The sequence below is a fragment of the Lissotriton helveticus genome, chromosome 12, assembly GCF_964261635.1.
Source record: "Lissotriton helveticus chromosome 12, aLisHel1.1, whole genome shotgun sequence".
NCBI classification, from domain to species: Eukaryota; Metazoa; Chordata; class Amphibia; order Caudata; family Salamandridae; genus Lissotriton; species Lissotriton helveticus.
In genome coordinates this window covers 577630960-577649373 of record NC_136073.1, presented here as the reverse complement: position 1 = coordinate 577649373, position 18414 = coordinate 577630960, and the positions used below count along the sequence as shown (strand labels likewise).

Sequence of the window (18414 nt, the reverse complement as noted above, 5' to 3'; positions counted from 1 at the left end):
AGGGAACATGCTAGGGTTCATTCTGGATGTGGAGTCTTGGGCCCCTGTGCAGGGCTTTAACCGGGACCCACATAGGACCTCTGTAAGGGCTTCATTGAAAGGGAGTAGGTGTTCAGAAGGGGAGAATCCCAGCGGAAGCACCTCTGTCAAGGCGCCCATCTTGACTGCTGCAGTTGGCAACTGAAGGTTCAAGACCTCAGCCGCCCTAAGCACCATCATTGCAAAAGAGGGTCTCTCCTCCGTAGCCACAGCAGAAGGAGAGACAAGAACAGTGTTGGGTGAGGTGTCTAACCCACTGGTCTCCACTAGTTTCTCATACCAGTTATCCTGTTCCTGTTCTTCTTCTGGGATATGGTAACCAAAAGGGTCCAGAAACTTTTCACATTCGTCTTCCTCTCCAGGCCTATCAAATAAATAAAGCACTAGCTCCACTCTCCGAAGCATGGACCATGTCAGCATTGGAAGATGCCCATTCCGCTCTATGTCAGAGTAGGAAATAACGATGGGGTGGTGCCACCTAGGGGCACTGGGGACATTGACACTGGAGCAGGCATTGAGGAAGGTCTCAGTTTCGCTGTTAGCTCCACTTTGGATCCAGCAAGGCATCCATGTGACCCAACTGGTGCTGAGAAGAACCCGCCGCTGCTTCCGCGCTCTTACGGCCCGAAGGTGCTCCAGAGGGGCTGGCCCACCCATATTTAAGGTGCATCACCTCATAAACCTGCTTCAGATGGGTGGGGATCACTCCAGCTATGGGAAGATCAGAGAAGCGCAGAGCAGACTCTGGTTCAGGTTTCTGCTGACTCACAGGCCTGGGATGCTGATGTTCCCACGTCTCATCGAAAGACTTCGACGGATGCGGCAAAGTCAAAGACCTCTTTGACGTCCTTGACTTCTTGTGCTTCTGGGACTTCCCTGATGGTTTAGAGTGTGACAAAGTCCATTCGGAAGGGCTCTGTGAACGGTCCTGTGACCTTCCACATGAACCGGACTTCAAGTGTCAAGCGTCGTGGAGTCGACTGACTTTGGGCAGCGAGGAGTTTGAGGGAGTGCTCCCTCAGAGCCTTAGAATGCATGGTGCTGCAGTTCTCACAGGTCTTGGAGTATTGATCCAAGCACCACAAACACAGCAAGTGGGAGTCCTGTCACAACATTTGTCTGTGACAGGCCCCATATGGTTTGAAACCAGTTGGTTTCGCGGGTGACATGACCTCCCACTGAGAGAAAATATCAAGAACATTCGACAAAACATTAAAAAAAGCCAGTCAAAAATTGACTGAGGGTATCTCAGACCAGATCAGAGCTATCTGGAGTGGAAAGGAAGGAACTGACGTCAGCACGCTAAGGTGGCGCCTATGTAGGTACCACACACGTCACCTCAGGTGAGGACGCTGCTGACGTGGTACTGAACGACATCTGGTCCGGGTCCTGTCTGATGCCTGGAAATATTCTAAGGTGAGTAAATTGCATCTGGAATTCCCTATCAGATTATTGTTGCTCTGGTTAATCTAATAATGGAATACCGTACATTAGGCATTTGTTCTGCAAACTGAGAAGGACAGAATGTAAAACAAACCACCAAGCTTTAAAGAAATTAGTTTAGCGTCACCATTGATAAAACTTGCTCAAGGACTGGAGGTCAAAAAACGGTTCAACACTATTGACATTAATGATTGGGTTAATAAGGTCTTATAGTTATATAAATGTGAAACGTATCATTGTACTTTTATGCCATCTACCAGGCATTAGCATGAGTCCAAGGTGAACCCAGTTCTAGAAAAATGTTTCTACTGCTATCTATTGAGGTTTGTGGCAATGATTGCTCCTTCTCCTTCCTGCGAGTGTATAAGGAAATGGCTATGGTTTCCGTCAGCAACTATGTCAGTTCACTGGTAAATGGATGTTCACCTTGATACTGTCCCTGAAAAGGTGTAATTTTTTAGCAGAGTGAAGGAAAAAGCCTGTCAGGCTTAAAATACCTCCAGGTGCACCAAAAACAAAGTTGTGACAAAAATCCAGTTAAAGCAGCAGAACTAGCCATTTAGAAACAACAGATTTATCAGTACTGGAAAACAGCTCAAGGCACATTGTCCAAGAAACAGTAAAGAACTCCAGAATGAGCAAGAGTCAAGCAGAGCACAAAAAATAAGGAAATGAGGGGACAATCTTCCAAGATAAAGGAAATTTAAATATTGCGAGATTGTTTTTCTCTGCTGGCAGCTGCAGCAATACTTCTAAAATGTCAGGTGTCAGGAAATTTAAAAAAAGATCAAAGAGCAATGCACTATCTTTGAATTGAACAGCCCATTACAAGGACTAAGAGGTGCTATCATGGCTCATGATTTTTGGTGTGTAGATGTATGTCCCAAAGTCTGCACTCCATGCTCTGGCCTTAACAAACCAACAATGATGGCCACAGAATCCAGGAGCTTCTAGAAGTTAATCTGGCATGGGCCACCTGGAGAAACAGTGCACACCAGCCTCCCGGCTAGGGATCACTGTTCAGGGTCCCTATATGTAGAGCTGTAAAAAAGGAAGATGCAGCCATTGTATCCACACCAGAAGCAGGTAAAGAACGAGTACAGCAGGAAACTGGGAGGAAGGTGTGGCCTGAGAAATTCAGGGAACAACAGTTGTACTAACAACAGTAAAAAGTATTTAAAGTTCAACAGTGTGTTGCATAAGAATGCAATTTTAAGGTAGACTTTGCAATGTAGTTAACATTGAAGAATAAAATCCAAAACATTGGGCTGTATGTACCTAAACTTAGTGGTATGGAGTCTTAGGAGCTTCACTGTGTAAACTTCATAACTCAAGGCCACTGGTCAATTACACTCTGCTCTCAAAGGAAACATGCAACAACCTGAGACCTTTAGTAACATATCCACCTCTTTGACCTCACATGGTACAAGAATGTTGACAGCATTATATAGCCATTAAACCCAAGTGCTTACATACTATATATCTCTAAATGGTGAGGAATCAGATTCAATTAAATCTAGAAAAGTCTGAAATCCTAAAAAGAAGCAACCTAGTTTAATAATCCTCTTTCACTGCCTCAGCAAACAAGTATGGACTCTTGCCTAGGCCATGTCAATGAAAAGCCTAAGTGTAACTATTACCTTCAACTAGAAGTCAACACAATTTAATAAATATATGTTTTAAGCTATGCAACCTATTCAGCATCCTGCTTTATCTGACATGCAGGTAGGTGTATTCCCCTGACCTAGACAAGACTAAGTTACTCAAACTCATTATTTCTAAGCTTCCCAGCTTGTCTCATTTGAAAAAACCAAAGACCGAAACATGTAGCAGCCAGACACCACCCTAAACACAGAGCAAGAGAACATATCTTTCTGGCAAGCAAACATTCCATGTAAGGTACATCAGGTGAGATACAAGAACATGGGTATTGCATATAGCACAACCATCAAAAAGGCCATGAATTCTTCTAGGGTAAACTGACCAAAACACTAAAATATCTTTTGAATGTGCTTAGTCTTTTGCAATGCTACGAAGAACAAGGGAGACCTACGGTACATAGGGACCTGGGGTATATAATATTTTTAAGAAACAACGATCTACCCATAACCTGAACTTGAGTAGCAAAAAATAAATATATTTAAAATAACATATTAATATTAAAAAATACATGCAAACTTTCATTAACATCGATAATAGTGGGCAGTAAGGCAAACACGATGTGATAGTTGTGCTCAGACAAACAGAAGTGATAAATGTGAATGAACAGTATAATAGATATGCCCCAATATAAATAATAGCGATGCAGCCAAGCTAAAAATTGGGTCTGCATGCGATGTCAACTACATTTCAAACCTGCATAAATATGCAGATCATCATCAGGACGGTTGTGATTAATTGCCTGAGATACATCTTAATACATAAATATACAATCATAAAAGACATTCACAAGAATAAGGACAAAAAAGAAGAAGACAAAAATAATAAATTACAAACAGAGAAAAGTTATACATCACAATATGCAAAAGTAATGAATAAGCATACATATGTCCAAATAGAGATCTTACCAATGTGCCATGGCATGTGACAATGTCACAATATCAGTCCTCATAAAGGGTATGTGTATGTAAAAAAAGTGTGTAAATAAGTAAACCTTAACAGGACAGGGACAAGAGGAGTCAAAGGAAATCCAAAAATAAAAGGTACCTGAAGACAGGAGTGGTTTACCAAACTATAAACATACAAAAAAGTAAAACAAAAAAAGAGATTGAGAAGCAAGCAAGTCGGACCAGTGCATCTAGATAGCAAAATAGTGGGGAAAGGGTTTATCATACTTTCAGTGAAAACTACGGAGCCGGGACCCAAGGGCACTGGTGCTCAAGAGAAGCCAATTCATGCGTTTGCAATGGAAGCATGGACAAACATCCGAGTTCCTCGAATGCTACATACAATTGATGCCAAAATAATGTGCGTGCCCGAGAATAGCAGTTGCCATGGAAATAGGCTCTGCTCAGTGGACCATAAAGGTAATAAACAGAGGAATGGGCAAAAAAAGAGAATACAGGCAATGGGCATTACAAAATGGCTTGACTGGTGTCCTAAAGAATTAAAAAAAAAACATTGACAATGCTTAAACGCTAGCCTAAAAACAGTGGAAATAAGTGACTGGCAATGGTCACAAAAAGAGGACTCGAGGACCAAAAGACTCATCATGTTGCGTTGGGTAGCACGCCATCTTAAATTATGAAAAAATAAGCAATACCTTGTAGTAAAAAAAGTGGAAAAGTTAAAAATGTTAAAAAAAAAGAAAAAATATAAATGGCAAGGCAACCAATGGAGGCACAAAATACATTATGGCCTCAAAATACAAACAATTTGTATATAGCCATGTACAGTAGTAGACCTATATTGTAACCTATAATAGCACAGACCCTCTTACTTATCTGTGGAGCCAATTGTCGCTACACCAAAGAGGTTCAGTCTTCCAGCTTGTTGAGACCCATGTTCAGACTATCCAAGTGTAGGATCCAGTTCAGCTCTTCTTAGTTCGAGAGGAGAGACACACTTCCGCCTCTGCTCGGTGGATGTACAACAGAGATAACTTGCCATTGTAGTTCATTTTCCGTGTGGCTGTGCTGTATGAAATGTTCTTCCAGTGGTACAGTCATGACCTTACACCTAAAGCAACTCCTATGCAGGCATATTTTGGTGCATATCTTTTCTGTGGTTTGCCCAATATATATAAGATCACATGGGCACATGATAGCATTAACCACATTGGTTGTATTACAATTAGAGAATTGTTTCAAGATAAACTTGACGTCCTCAAAATTTTTTTTTTTTAGATTCAATAGTGAATGCACAAACACTATATTAGCCACATTTAAAATAGCCCTTCACTGGTGTTAACCCCAGAGATCATGAAGCATACAAATGGTATTATGGCATGGAGGGGATTCCTGCACTAAGTGGCCCTTAATACCTTTATTTTGCGAAATGCAAAAATAGGCCTCAAGTGTAAGGTCACCTGCATTTATTAGATTCCATTGTTTCAAACTACATTTCTTTACTTTGTACGAGACCAGTGAAAATGTAGTAACAGACCAGCTTTTTAATTTCCTTTATTTAAACCTTAGGAGTAAGTAACACATTTCTTGGACAATACCAAGCACTTTTCAAAGATCTTTTCACTAAGCGTCTAGGATACCCTCTGGATATAAGTTCTGTGACTATTTCTCTGCTTCAAAGAGATTTTTTTTGTGCATACAATTTCTTATAATTCTCAGAAATTGTGAGTAGGGAAGAGAGTCCTATAAGAATCTGAGGTGATTGCTAGAATAAGTCAAGAGATTATTTCTCTCTGTAGGTTTACAAACCAATTCATTATACAATTTCCCATTGTCAGTCTTAATTATCAAATTTAGGAATGCTATTTCAGATTTGTTGTAATATGAAGTACATTTCAGACCTTTACAGTCAGTATTTAACCAACTAAGGTATTCAGAGAGTTCATCTGTTCTCCGTACCATATTAGGAAAATATCATCAATGTATCATTTTCACATTACAAGCTGACTGTAGAAAGGATTATGATCTGTCAAATTTACCTTAGATTCGAGGTTATCCATGAACAAAAAGCAGTTTCTTTAATTTGTTGGTAAAGATGTATTAAAAAAGAAATACATTTCTCATCAATGTGAGCTGAATTAATTGTGGCAAATGCAGTGTTTGTGCATTAACTACTGGATATAAAGAATTGAAACTAAAAAAAATTCTCTAATTGTAATACAACCAATGTGCTTTGTGCTATCATACGCCCTAGTGACCTTATATGCATCGGGCTAACCACAGAAAAGACAAGCATCAGAATATACCAACATAGAAGTCGCCTTAGGTATAAGGTCATGATTGCACCTTTGGTAGAAAGTTTCTTACAGCACAACAAAACGGAAGATGAACTGCGATAGCTAGTAATCACTGCTATAACTCCACTGGGCAGAGATAGAAGTATCTCTCCCCTTTTGAACAAAGAAGAGCTGAGATGGATCTTCGCTTGGACAGTCTGAACACGGGTCTCAACAAGCTGGAAGACTCAACCTCTTCAGTGTAGTGACAATTAGCTCTAGAAATAAATAGGTCTCTGTCTAGTATACCTTGCAGTTAAAAGATACAATATTGGTCTACTTCTGCACATGGCTATATACGAATTGTTTGTATTTTAAGGGCATGATGTATTCAATATAGCCATGTGTTGCTTGTTGGTTTATATGTTTTAGTTTTTTATTAATTTTAAACATTTTTACTTTCCCCCTTTTTTGCTACAAGACATTGTTTATTTTTTCTCTAATTTACGATGCAGTGCTCCTAAATGCAATCTGATGATTCTTTTGGTCGACGAGTCCTCTTTTAGCATCTATCCTCAGTCATTTAGTTCCACTCTTTTTAGGCTTTCGCCACGGCATTGTCTGTTGTTGGTTTTTATAATTATTTAGGGCACCAGCCTAGCTCTTTTTTTATGCCCAATGCTGGCATTCTCTTTTTTTGTTAATTCCGCTATGTTTATTATCATGGCAGTCCACTGGGCAGAGCCTATTTCTATTGCAACTGCTATGCTTCGAGCATGCACTTTCTTCTGGCGTCGATTGTGAGCCGCATTCTCAGAACTCAGATGTTTGTCTGTGTGTCCCTTTCAACGGGGGAATTGCCTTCTCTTCAGCATCTGGTACCTTTGGTTCTCAGTGCCGTATTTTCAACCGGAAGGTATGCTGAACCTTTGTTCCATTATTTTGCCAGATTCAACGGGCCCCAACAGCCTTGCTTCCCATTCTCTGTTTTTCTTTTACTTTTTTTGTATGTTTATAGCCTGTCTGGTAAACCACTACTTTCTTCAGGTACCTTTTATTTTTTGATTTCCTCGATTCATCTTGTCCCTATTCAGTTATGGTTTCCTTATTTACGTTAATTTCTTACATATACATACCCTTTATGAGGACTGACATTGTGACATTGTCAAATGCCATGGCACATTGGTAAGCTCTCTATTTGGACATGCTCATTCTTAGTCACTAATTATTTATGGTTAGCACACTTGATCATTTGTTTATTCGCATTTATTTGTGACATAACTTTTCCCTATTTGTAACTCCATTTTTTTTCTTCATTCTTTGTGAATGTCTTTTATGATGGTGCATTTATGTATTAAGATGTATCTCAGGCGTCTAATCACGACTGCCCTGATGATCTAAACATTGTCGACATTGCATGTAGACCCCGTTTTCTCTTTTTATCAACAATTGATTGGGCTGCCTTGTTAATATTTATATTGTGGCATAAATGTTACACTGTTCACTCACATGTATCACTTCTATTTTCCAAGCACAACTATCATATCACGTTTGCCCTACTGTCCACTATTGTGGATGTTAATGAAAGCTTGCTTGTATTTTTGAATATTAATATATCGTTTTAAATGTATTAATTTTTTGCTATTCAAGTCCAAATCTTCATTTATTTGGGGAACGTTGTTTCGTGATAATAAAATAGTGTTTATAAAGGCATTTTTCTGACATGTAATTTCAATTTCTGAACTCCTTAGGCACTCAATAAGAGGAGGTTGTATTTCCCCCTCTGCACAGGAATTTGAATTTCGAGTTTCACAGTAAGTACTACATTAGCACAATTTTCAACAGGTGAATTTCAGCAGGTCAAACCTGTCATATTTTACTGATGGAAAAGGTCTGATAAATATCAGTAAACCTGGATTTTAGTGCGCAAAGCACCAACATCTGCATGTTGTGTCCCATTTTAAAAACGTGTAATCGGTGATAAAAAACTGCAATTTAAAATGTGAGCTCATTATTGTATCCCCAGCTTTGCCACTCGTAATGAAGGCCTAGATGGTACCTAAGAATGTTTTGCAGGTTTAGTTTTCTCAAGAGTTGTTGGTATTTATGAACTGTCTGACTACTGCAGCGTGCTGACATAAATACATCCAGGAAGCTGAAATAGATCAAAGTCGGCTTGTTTTGCCAGTGTGAGTGCAGACTAAAGACATGAAAGCTAGACAAGATGAAAACAATAAGTGAATAAAGTGGATTAAGTGCTGAAATTATTAGTGCTTTTTCGGTCACTTTTTGACACTTTGACTTAAGGAGCAGGCTGTCACCATTTTTAATCCATATAATAGTGCATTTAACTCACCCGTCTTCTGCCTGTAAATCAGATGCATCCTCAAAGCTGTCTTCCTGGGATAAACCCTTGCTCCTACAGGATCAAAAAAGATGCTATTAAGGCAAAGACTGTAGGCTATGGAAACCAGGATTGGCCTCTTCACCTACCACCTACCACATTGACATCATGCACAACTCTAGGGCACATATGGAATGGAATGGAATTAGATTTCTTAAGCGCATGGCTGCCCAAGAGCGTCCCAGCGCTGATACACACAACTAGCTTCCAAGATCCTCGGAACGGAACTCATATGTCTCTTGGGAAAAGGAAGGTCTTTAAGGATTTCCGAAACATGCACATGAGCATACTCAAGCCCAAATGACATGGGTAGTGAAATCCTCAAATACATAGGAAGGTAGATGTAAACTCAAATACACATGCATGTGCAACCTTACAAAGACAAGCACAAAGTTTCAGAATTCTGTATGTTTACAAACTTGACCGACACCCCTGTCCACAGTACTCATAAGGCCCCATGACGCCCGCCTTTCAAAGTGAGTCACATAGTAAAAACATGCAAAATTAAAAACCCCTATAATAAATAGATTTTATTGATTATTATGAGCAAATCAACGTGACTTCAATATTATTAAGGGGCAAATGTATCAAGTGTTTTTTTTGTCGCAAACGCTGTGAATCGCAAAATAGCAGCGTTTGCGACAAAAAAACGGGAAATGAGATGTATGAAAAAAATTGCATAGCAAAATTAAGGAATCGCGAAATTTGCGATTCCTTACTTTTGCGATTCCTTAAATGGTATGTAAGAAACAAGAAAGTTTTGCGAATTCACACTAAGAAATCACAAATTACCACCAACTTGTAGCTGGTGGTAATTTGCGAATTCTTTTACAAATGCACTTTTTGCAATTTGTAAAGGTGGCATGTGACGCTCATACATGCCCTTAGGGAATGTATGTAGGCCATATGCGCACACATGTCAATTTCAGGGCTGCAGCAGGGTGTCCTTAAGACACCCTTGCACCCGTGAAATTATTCTCAATTTGCCATTAGCAAATTACGAATCGCAAATTGAGAATAATTTCCCATTCCTTCCTATGGGCCTCCTGGCCTATAGAAATGAATGGGAAATTATTCCTTAATTGCGATTAGCAATTTGCTAATCGCAATTAAGGAATTTTAAGAAATCGCTAAAAAATATCGAATTTCTACATACATACCATTTTGCAATTCTCAAATAGTGATTCCTTAAAAATCGCTATTTGAGAATCGCAAAAGGGTATCTTGATACATCTGGCCCTAAATTACTTTATAACTGCGCATGGTGGCGCCAGTGTATTTCTATCTGCAAAGTGAAGCAAAATTATACATATAGCTGCACTTATGATCATCTCTTGCATATCTGTATGTAGGACTAACATGTCTGGTGTGACTTTGCAAAGTACATCTTCCGCCCGAGGATGTTTAGCAAAGAATCATCTCCTGAGCATATGCCTTTAGCACAATCTACAACATATCTTCACATAGCATCGCCCTCTACTGCATATTTGTGTGTGTGTGTATATATATATATTTGAGATGCACAGATACATAAAACACAGTACAAGTAACTAGATAAAAACAAATAAATAACATCAAGATATTCAACATCTCATAAAACATGAATCTCTTAAAACCTCGTCTCACAATAAGATCAGAGAAGAGAAAAAAAGGAAATGAGAAATAGAATAGAGAGTAAGAGGGGAGATTTCAAAGGAGAAATAGCTGCATCTAGAGTATAAATAATGTAAGAAGGTTCTCTACTGGACATCATTGCTTGGGGCTTGACAGTATGTATGCATGTAATCCAGGCAGCATGCAGATATTTTGTCACCCCAACTACAATTACCTCTCTCGTGTCTGATTGTGTAGTGTGTGGGCATATTGGCGGAAGCCCAAAAGCTTACACAGCGGTCTCAGTCATTGTTTTTGTGGTCTATCGTAGGCTGGGAAAAAAAAGGAAAAGCGATGCAGAGTTTTTACTACTGACTTGCATATGGGGCACACCTTAGAGCTACAATACTGTGTGCCCCTGTTTATGCAGAAGCTGTTTCATGGCAAGACCCCGTACCTCCATTTAAAGTAGAGTTGCAGGGGAATGGAGCCTGGGGAATGTCCAAAAAAGATTCATATGCGGGGGACAGCTTGATGTCTAGAAAATAGTCAGTGGGACTACCTGCTTTTACACCTTTCAGATCCCTCAACCACAAAAACTCTTTCAGTCGTTTTTTGACCAGGGAGCGAGGGACTTGTTTTGCCGTGGCAGGGGTTTACCAGAGCAGAGGCAAGCCTATCTTGTAAAATGTGGCTTTAATATAAGCAAACCAAGTAAACCGCTTACAACCAGGAGATATGAGGATAGCCTTAATCACAGTTCTATAGGATCCTAGTTCTCCTTTGTGCCACAGTCTAAGGCAGTATAGGATAGGGCGACATTTGATAAGTTGGTTTATAGGAACAATTCCCAGGTTCAGCAGTTGGGGGAGGTGAGGAGCACTCTGAGGAATGTTGAGAATGCTCCTCACTAACTTTTTTTAGGTTTTAACAAGATCATTCTTTTTAACATGTCTCCATAATTCTACACCATACATGGCTGAGCTTTTCGCTTTGATGTTGTCGATCTCCACCGCTGGTTCTAGAGAATAAGCATGGCCACGTGTGTGCAGTTTGACTACGGCACCAGCGTCTTGTTGGAGTTTTAGAGAACATCTCTTGATATGAGAGGACCAACTCATTTCGTGATTCAGGCAAACCCCCAAATACACAAACTCTTGCACTTTTTCTAAAGCAATGCCCTGCACCCAAATACTTGCTCTAACAGATTTATATGGATTAAAAGCCATAAATTTCGTTTTATTGATGTTTAGTTCAAGACCATGATCACTACAGAAAATTAAAAAGCGATCAACTAGTTCTTGCAGACCAAGCAGGCTTTTAGAGATTAAAAGCAGGTCATCTGCGAAAAGTACCATCACATTTTATATGGGGGCCAAGTTTGGGTGCATCGTTTCCAAGTAACTCAAGTGTGTGTACTAAGTCGTTACTATAAAGAGTGAACAATATCGGTATCGGGGCAATGCCCTGCCGAACAGCAGTTTCAAACTTAAAAGGGACTGTGAGCTCACCACAGTTGCCATACCTAACTCTGGCAGTATTGAGCGCATACAACCTGATAAGGACAGAAAGAATGTTATGGGGATCACCCTTCTTTTCCAGAACTTACCACAACTTGGCCCTGGGGATAGAATCAAAAGCTGTTTTCAGGTCAACAAAGACCACATAAAGATGGCCCTTGTCTAGTGAAACTGTTTTCCAATGTAGGGCACACAAATGAAGCATTTGATCCACCATATTGACCCTGTTTCTGAAACCCGCCTGAAGCACTGAGAAGACAGAGTTGTCCTTTGCCCAGTCAAGCAGTCAGTCCAATATGAGACGGCAGAATCGTTTCTGCAATGTGTCGATAAGGCTAATGGACCTATAGTTCCCAGGGTCCTCTTTGGGTCCTTTTTTGTAAATCTGGACAATCTCTGCAGTCATCCACGAACTAGGGATCGGGCCATCTGCAAGTATAGAATGAAACAGTACCTGGAAATATGTGTCCCAGATCAAAGGTTCTGAACTGAAAAGATCCCCAGGGAGGGAATCAGGACAGGGAGCTTTATGTGCTGGGAGTGACATTATTGCTGCCATTACATCTTTGATATGGAAGGATAGAGGAAGACCTTCATCTAAGGGCAAACATGGGACATTTCTTGAAAAGTAAATCTTCTGCCCGAGGATCCATGCTTAGCAGAGCATCATCTCCTCAGCATATGCATTTAGCACGATCTACAACATACCCCCACATAGCACCACCCTCTAAAATATATACACACACACACACACACACGTATATACATGTATCACTACCACATAACGATGTACAGCACCATCTTTTGCAAATCTATATATAGTCAAACCATTTTCTATATATCCACACATATTATCATATCTTCTTCTGCAATCCACACACAGTTCACCACACCTCCTGAATGTTTGCATAGGGCACCACAATCTCCTTCACATCTGTACATATAGCAACACCATCTCCTGCATATTCACAGGCAGCACCTCAATAAAGTTAGGAGGTTACATGGTTACAGTCCTGAAAATATCTGCCATAATGACCTTTTCTCGTTGTGTTCAGATTTAAAGAATATGATCAGAAAAGGAGGAAAGTGGGGAGCAAAAAGAAAAGAGAGAGATAGTAGTCAAGACAATGAGGGAAATTATCAGAAGAGAGAACAGAATGAGACGGACTGAAGGAGAGCAAGAAGAGATGAAATATCCACCATAGAGCGGTCTTTGTATTCTCCTTGTCTCCTTCGCTTTTTGAATGCACAGTTACACCCTTGTTACTCTTACCTCTTTAAAATGGATGATGGGCCTGGTACTGTGAGCATTCGATAAGGAGAGGGAGGTGGCTGGAGTTCACCTGACTTTCCACTGTCAGCAACACCGGTGACAGAGTCCACATCTTCAACATTGACAGCTGGATGGCAGCTTCCATGGGGCTCTTTGGGAAAAAGAACATTGTCAGTAGATATATGTAGAGCACCACTATTCTCTGCTAAGACGTGATCCAGTGCCAGAAAACCACAAATTTCAAGTACAACAACACCATGGAGATATTTGAGACAATTGTGTCCTAGATTTGGGGTTCCTACTTAGCTGTTCCAGGGCTCACAATGAAACCAGGTGGGACCAAGGGGTTATAGGTTTCAGTATTCATTTTTGTGACATCCAATGACACATAATGGAGGTTCAGGACTTTCTGCAGGCTCCAGGGCTCAGCTCAGGAGATGCCAGAGAACTAACTCTCCACTTTAAATATTCAACCACTTTGTTCATGACCACAGACCCATGCTTTCCAGGACATCTACCCATGAGTTTTGTAGATTTTGCTTTTCATTCAACTATCACCCTACTTTTTGTAAAGGACATATTACAATTGCAGTCACATGTGGGTGTGCATCAGACTGTGAATGGAAATAATGTCATAACATTGCTTGGTGGCAGTGTATTCATCTGTCCACTGGTTGGTCAGCAATGAAAGTGTGTCTAGTAGCACAAGCTATTCACAGCATCCTTACTCCAATCATCAATAACTTTGATCTACACTGCCTTTTAAATTAATATGGGGTAACTGACTCTGGTTAAAGTATCTCACAAGGCTGAAATTCACTGGGGACATTGTGAGGCACTTTGTTGCTGAGCTATAAAGAATGAGGGATCTAGAAATTGTTTGAAACTGCTTTATCTCTGCGAGAGAGGGTAGTGTCTCCAGTGAAAATTTCTCAGACAGAAAAGCAGAGGAGTGGAAGGAGCTTCATGTCATGAGAAAGAAACCATTTGATACAAATGCTGGAGTACCATGGGGCCAGAGGGCATCATGGGCATGTATGTCCAGTTCTTGTTATAATAATTTCCTGCTATTATCACTGACTGTTGGCAAATCAGTTTTAAGACATCACAGTAAGAATGTTGTTGTGTTGAAGATGATATGGAGATATGGAAAATTCTAATCCCTTCCAGAGGTTCTGATTTGATGTTAAAGATAATTAAATTCAAGGGATAACACAAATATAACCCAGGAATAGGGTTGAGTGCTTATCTTTGAAGCATTAGTTACAAATAATTTGTACAGCTATGCAAAGGAGATCTAACTAAACTCCCATCACTTTTCTTAGGATAATACAAAGCACTTCAAAAACACAGCACAACATCTATTAGACATCATGCACTACCTAGAGACCCAGAGGTAGACATCTCCTCGCTCTGGAACCCAGGATTCAGCACCCCGATCTTTACTCTCCGAGGGTTAGGGGGAGAAAGGAGATGTGAGGAGGAGGGGCCTGCGTTTGCTTTGTAGCTGGGAACATTAGGAAGCTGCTCAGTGGTGACTGAGGGCGCAAGCGGGATTGTCGGGCGGTCCGGCGGCTTGCGATGCACCAGGTGAGCTAATTCGACATCCTTGGTTTGCTTGGGCATGCTGGTGGGAGGTTAGGAGCAGGAAGCAAAGCACAGCAGGGTAGGACATCTGCAACTGTAATGAGAAACACAATAATCAAGATGCATCGCAGTTCAGGAAGTACATGGTCACAATTAGGACACCTCTCTGAGCAGAGCAATACAGGAATACACTTCCATAATCCTTAACCTGAACTACAACTACCCACTCAATGCACAAGCAGCATCTAATCCTTTCTGATCTAAATACAGTGTTACACACATGCTTCTCCCTCGTGCCCCAAGTATCACAACATCACATCTCCTATCCCCCGGCACTGGCTTCTGAAAGGCATCTACCTCCGCTCTCATAGTTTTTCAACACCGTGGAGAAAAAACACTGTTCTCTTTGCCCAGTCCTGTATCAGAAGTAAATACCAACAATAGGATTTCTAGAATGTATGTCTGATGATGTCAGTTGGGATTTTTAGATCTAATTTCATTTCTGGATGGCCCAGTTAAAGAGGAGAATTAAGTGGCAGTTAGCAAGTTAAAGAAAAGGTCTGTGGCTCTAGAGCTGAATGTGATTTGTTGAACAGGGGACAATCATAGATGTTAATTAGCGTAAGAGTAGCTCTTCCTACTCCTGACTTCACAATTGCTATCCCTGGCACTGCACTTGCTTCTTCTTGGTGTAAGAAACAACAAGGGTGGGGAAACGAACAGAATGCATACAAAACCCCATGAGTCAAAAGCAAGGATTTGGAAGAAGGAGATTTACAGAGAAGATGAAATGGGGGTCTTTAAAGGGAATACATTTTCCAGGTATCTTGAGGCGAATATCTAGAGGCAACATACTTTTGACATTTGACTGAGGAACTGCCAAAAGAATAAAACATCTGTGCGCCTCTGATTTCTCTTGAGCCTAGTCTCAGAGGTTAGATCCTGAAGGGCTTGTTGTCGCTGAGAGGAATCTCCTTGTCATTTATGAATAACAATGACAATTTAGATCACATATGATGTAATTCTCCTTCACTAGATGCAGAGCACAGGTACTGGTGAAAGCCTATGTTTTATCACAGGGAGAACGTCAGGGATATGATGTGATTCCCCTCATCTTCAGTGTGCAGGTCTCCATTATATCAGCCATTTGGATAAATAAATTCAGGTTGTCATAAGTCAGCTAAAAAATCTGATTTAGGTAGATCACTTTTGAGGTGCATTGGGAAATTAACAATTACTCTAGAAGGCTTTTTCTAAAAAGAATTCTAAACAATATTTTAAATCATGGTATGGTGGCACTGTGCCAATAGAGTTTTTGGATGGCACAGCTAGCACCATCCACGTTTTGAATAACATTCATTTTAAATTAACTTGACAGTTTTATTCTGCTAAAGAGCTATTCATTGAGTTTCACAAAATGATTTTAACGTAAAGGATCTTTACTAAGCAATACATTGAATGGCTCTACGTATCTCTATTACTGTATGCTTTTTTCTACTCTTTGCCCTATCACATCCCTACAGCAGGCTATGAGTGTGACCAGGGATCTGTCCTCTGATGTCTTTAGGGAATGAATGATGAAAGATGCCCCTGTACCTACCTTTAAATTTGATGAGTTGACACTTTCAAACCCTATCTATTAAAGTTTTTAAATGATTGGCTTCTATTTCTTGATTTGGGCGGGGGGAGGGGTTTGTACCTTCTTCTCCTGGACTTACGATTTAAATAGTGCAAAACATACACATTTCTTCTTTCTCCATTTCTCATACCCTCAACACAGATTCCTTTGACTTATGCTGGTATTTAATGGGTTCAATTGGGGGTCCCTCTTGTTCCTGACTCTTGTGTTTAAGGAAGTTCAAGGGCGTTCTTAGCCCTAGAACTGACTTTCAAAGATCTTCAACAATTGCCTCCTTTCATAACAACAGTCTGACTCTGTCTTCAAGTCTGCTTCCAAATGTGACCCTATGCTCACTTCTTGACGCTCATTTCCAGTGCCCCCCGTCAATAACACTGATGCAGAATCCAATGAGGCCCTATCCTCGCTCATCTAATCAGTACAATGTAGTAGTACTCTGCATGTATATCGTGTCATGGCTTTCCCACACTGGCTTACAATATATATCGAAACATGCGAGGGCCAGGATTGTTAGAGATACCTTGCCAGAGATGTGTGCTTTTGCATAAGGACTGGAGTAGAGGGACTAGCATAGTTATGCCAGCAGAGCTGAGCAGTCTTTTAGTTAGGAAACACAAGGAGATGATGGACGGAGCACTGAAACTTTTCAGACGCTCACCCCCAGTCACAGATCTGGGTTGAATCCATCATCATTCCTTAGCTCACTTTGCCACCTCAATTCAGACCCAGCTATGTGCAAATCACTCTTGACCCTGCGCCTCATGGGAACAGTCCAGCCCGAACAGCCAGCCAGGTCTTCCCTGAACCGAAAACAAGCATCCTGGGACCGGTTTCTGGGTAACACCCGTCATCAGCCAGGCTAGCTTGAATCCAGTGGCAAAGTGAGCAAGGGACCCACTTCTGGGCATTCCCTGCCAACTGGGTCTCCGGTCCAGGGAAGACATGGCTTGGTAGTTCGAGCGGGACTACTCACATGAGGCACAGGGTCAGACTGAGTTGCATATGGCCATGTCTGAACTGGGGTGGCGGAGTGAGCTAAAGAATGATAATGGATTAAACCCAAATCACTTGACTGGGGGTGAGTGCTTGCAATGCTCAACACTCCGTCTGTCATCCCCTTTGGTTTTGCTGCAGTTCTTTTAGTTAGGGCCAATCAAAGTGGACAGGGGGTCCTCTTGGCTTGGGTCTTAAACTGACAAGGAGGCCTTAAATTTAGACAGTTGTGTTTTTTTTGGCTTTTGATTAGCTAGTAGCTTTAAAAGCAGGTAATATTCCAAGCTTCTCTGGACCCTTGAAAGGGCTTGGTTGCATGAACAGAACTGCAGGGAGATGAGGATTGCATCTACTTTGTAATAAAAGTCTGAGAGCAACTTGAAAGATAGAGAATGTGCAGGAAGAACTGTGAATATGATAGGAAGGAGAATAGAGGCTTTACAAAGCAGCTGTTTCTGTTGTCAGCAGTAGACAGATGTGAGACAAGAGGGAGGGTAAGGGGGCGTGGCCGAGACAGCGATGTGAGAAGACGTGTCTCGAGCGAGCTCCGTCGCCCCGCTGCTTTCTCAAGCCTGTATTAGCGTAGTTTTCGGGGGGCACACACTCCTGGAGACCCTCTGTGTACCACTGAAACTGCTGAAGTTCCTCTCTGGTGGTGATCTGCGGCTGGAAGTCCACACGCGGCAGCGGCATCAAACTCCGGAGCTCCTGTAAACGGCCGTTGGCCGCCATCTTACAACGGGGCCTGCTGCCGGGCCGCTTGGACCGGCCCCCACGGCGACGACCAACACTGTGGTTTGGGTGAGGCACCGGTACACCCCTGACCCCTCTTGTGGCTCCACTGCAGCGGAACCAGCCTGACGCCATAGGGGACGTGCCGGTGCTGTCGGGGCCGGGCTGCCGAAGGCGGGGGCACACAGCAGCGGCCCGGGCACCGAGACTACGCGAGCCCCCGGCTTGAGCCGGAGCACCAGGCCCGACCCAGAAGGATTGCCGGAGACCTCCCGCCTGCGGGCCCTGGCCGCGGCTCCCTCGCCCACCATCGGACTCCTCCGGTGAGCTGCAGCGCATCGCCCCCCC

General features: G+C 41.7%; 1 protein-coding gene across 1 annotated transcript in view; it reads right to left on the bottom strand.

The window, feature by feature from the left end:
- The window catches only part of CNGB1 (cyclic nucleotide gated channel subunit beta 1), a 1191945-nt gene that overhangs the window by 415656 nt on the left and 757875 nt on the right, over positions 1–18414 (bottom strand). The window contains 2 exon segments of the mRNA XM_078668834.1: positions 8682–8744; positions 13116–13266. Coding sequence (XP_078524960.1) covers positions 8682–8744; positions 13116–13266 — 214 coding nt within the window.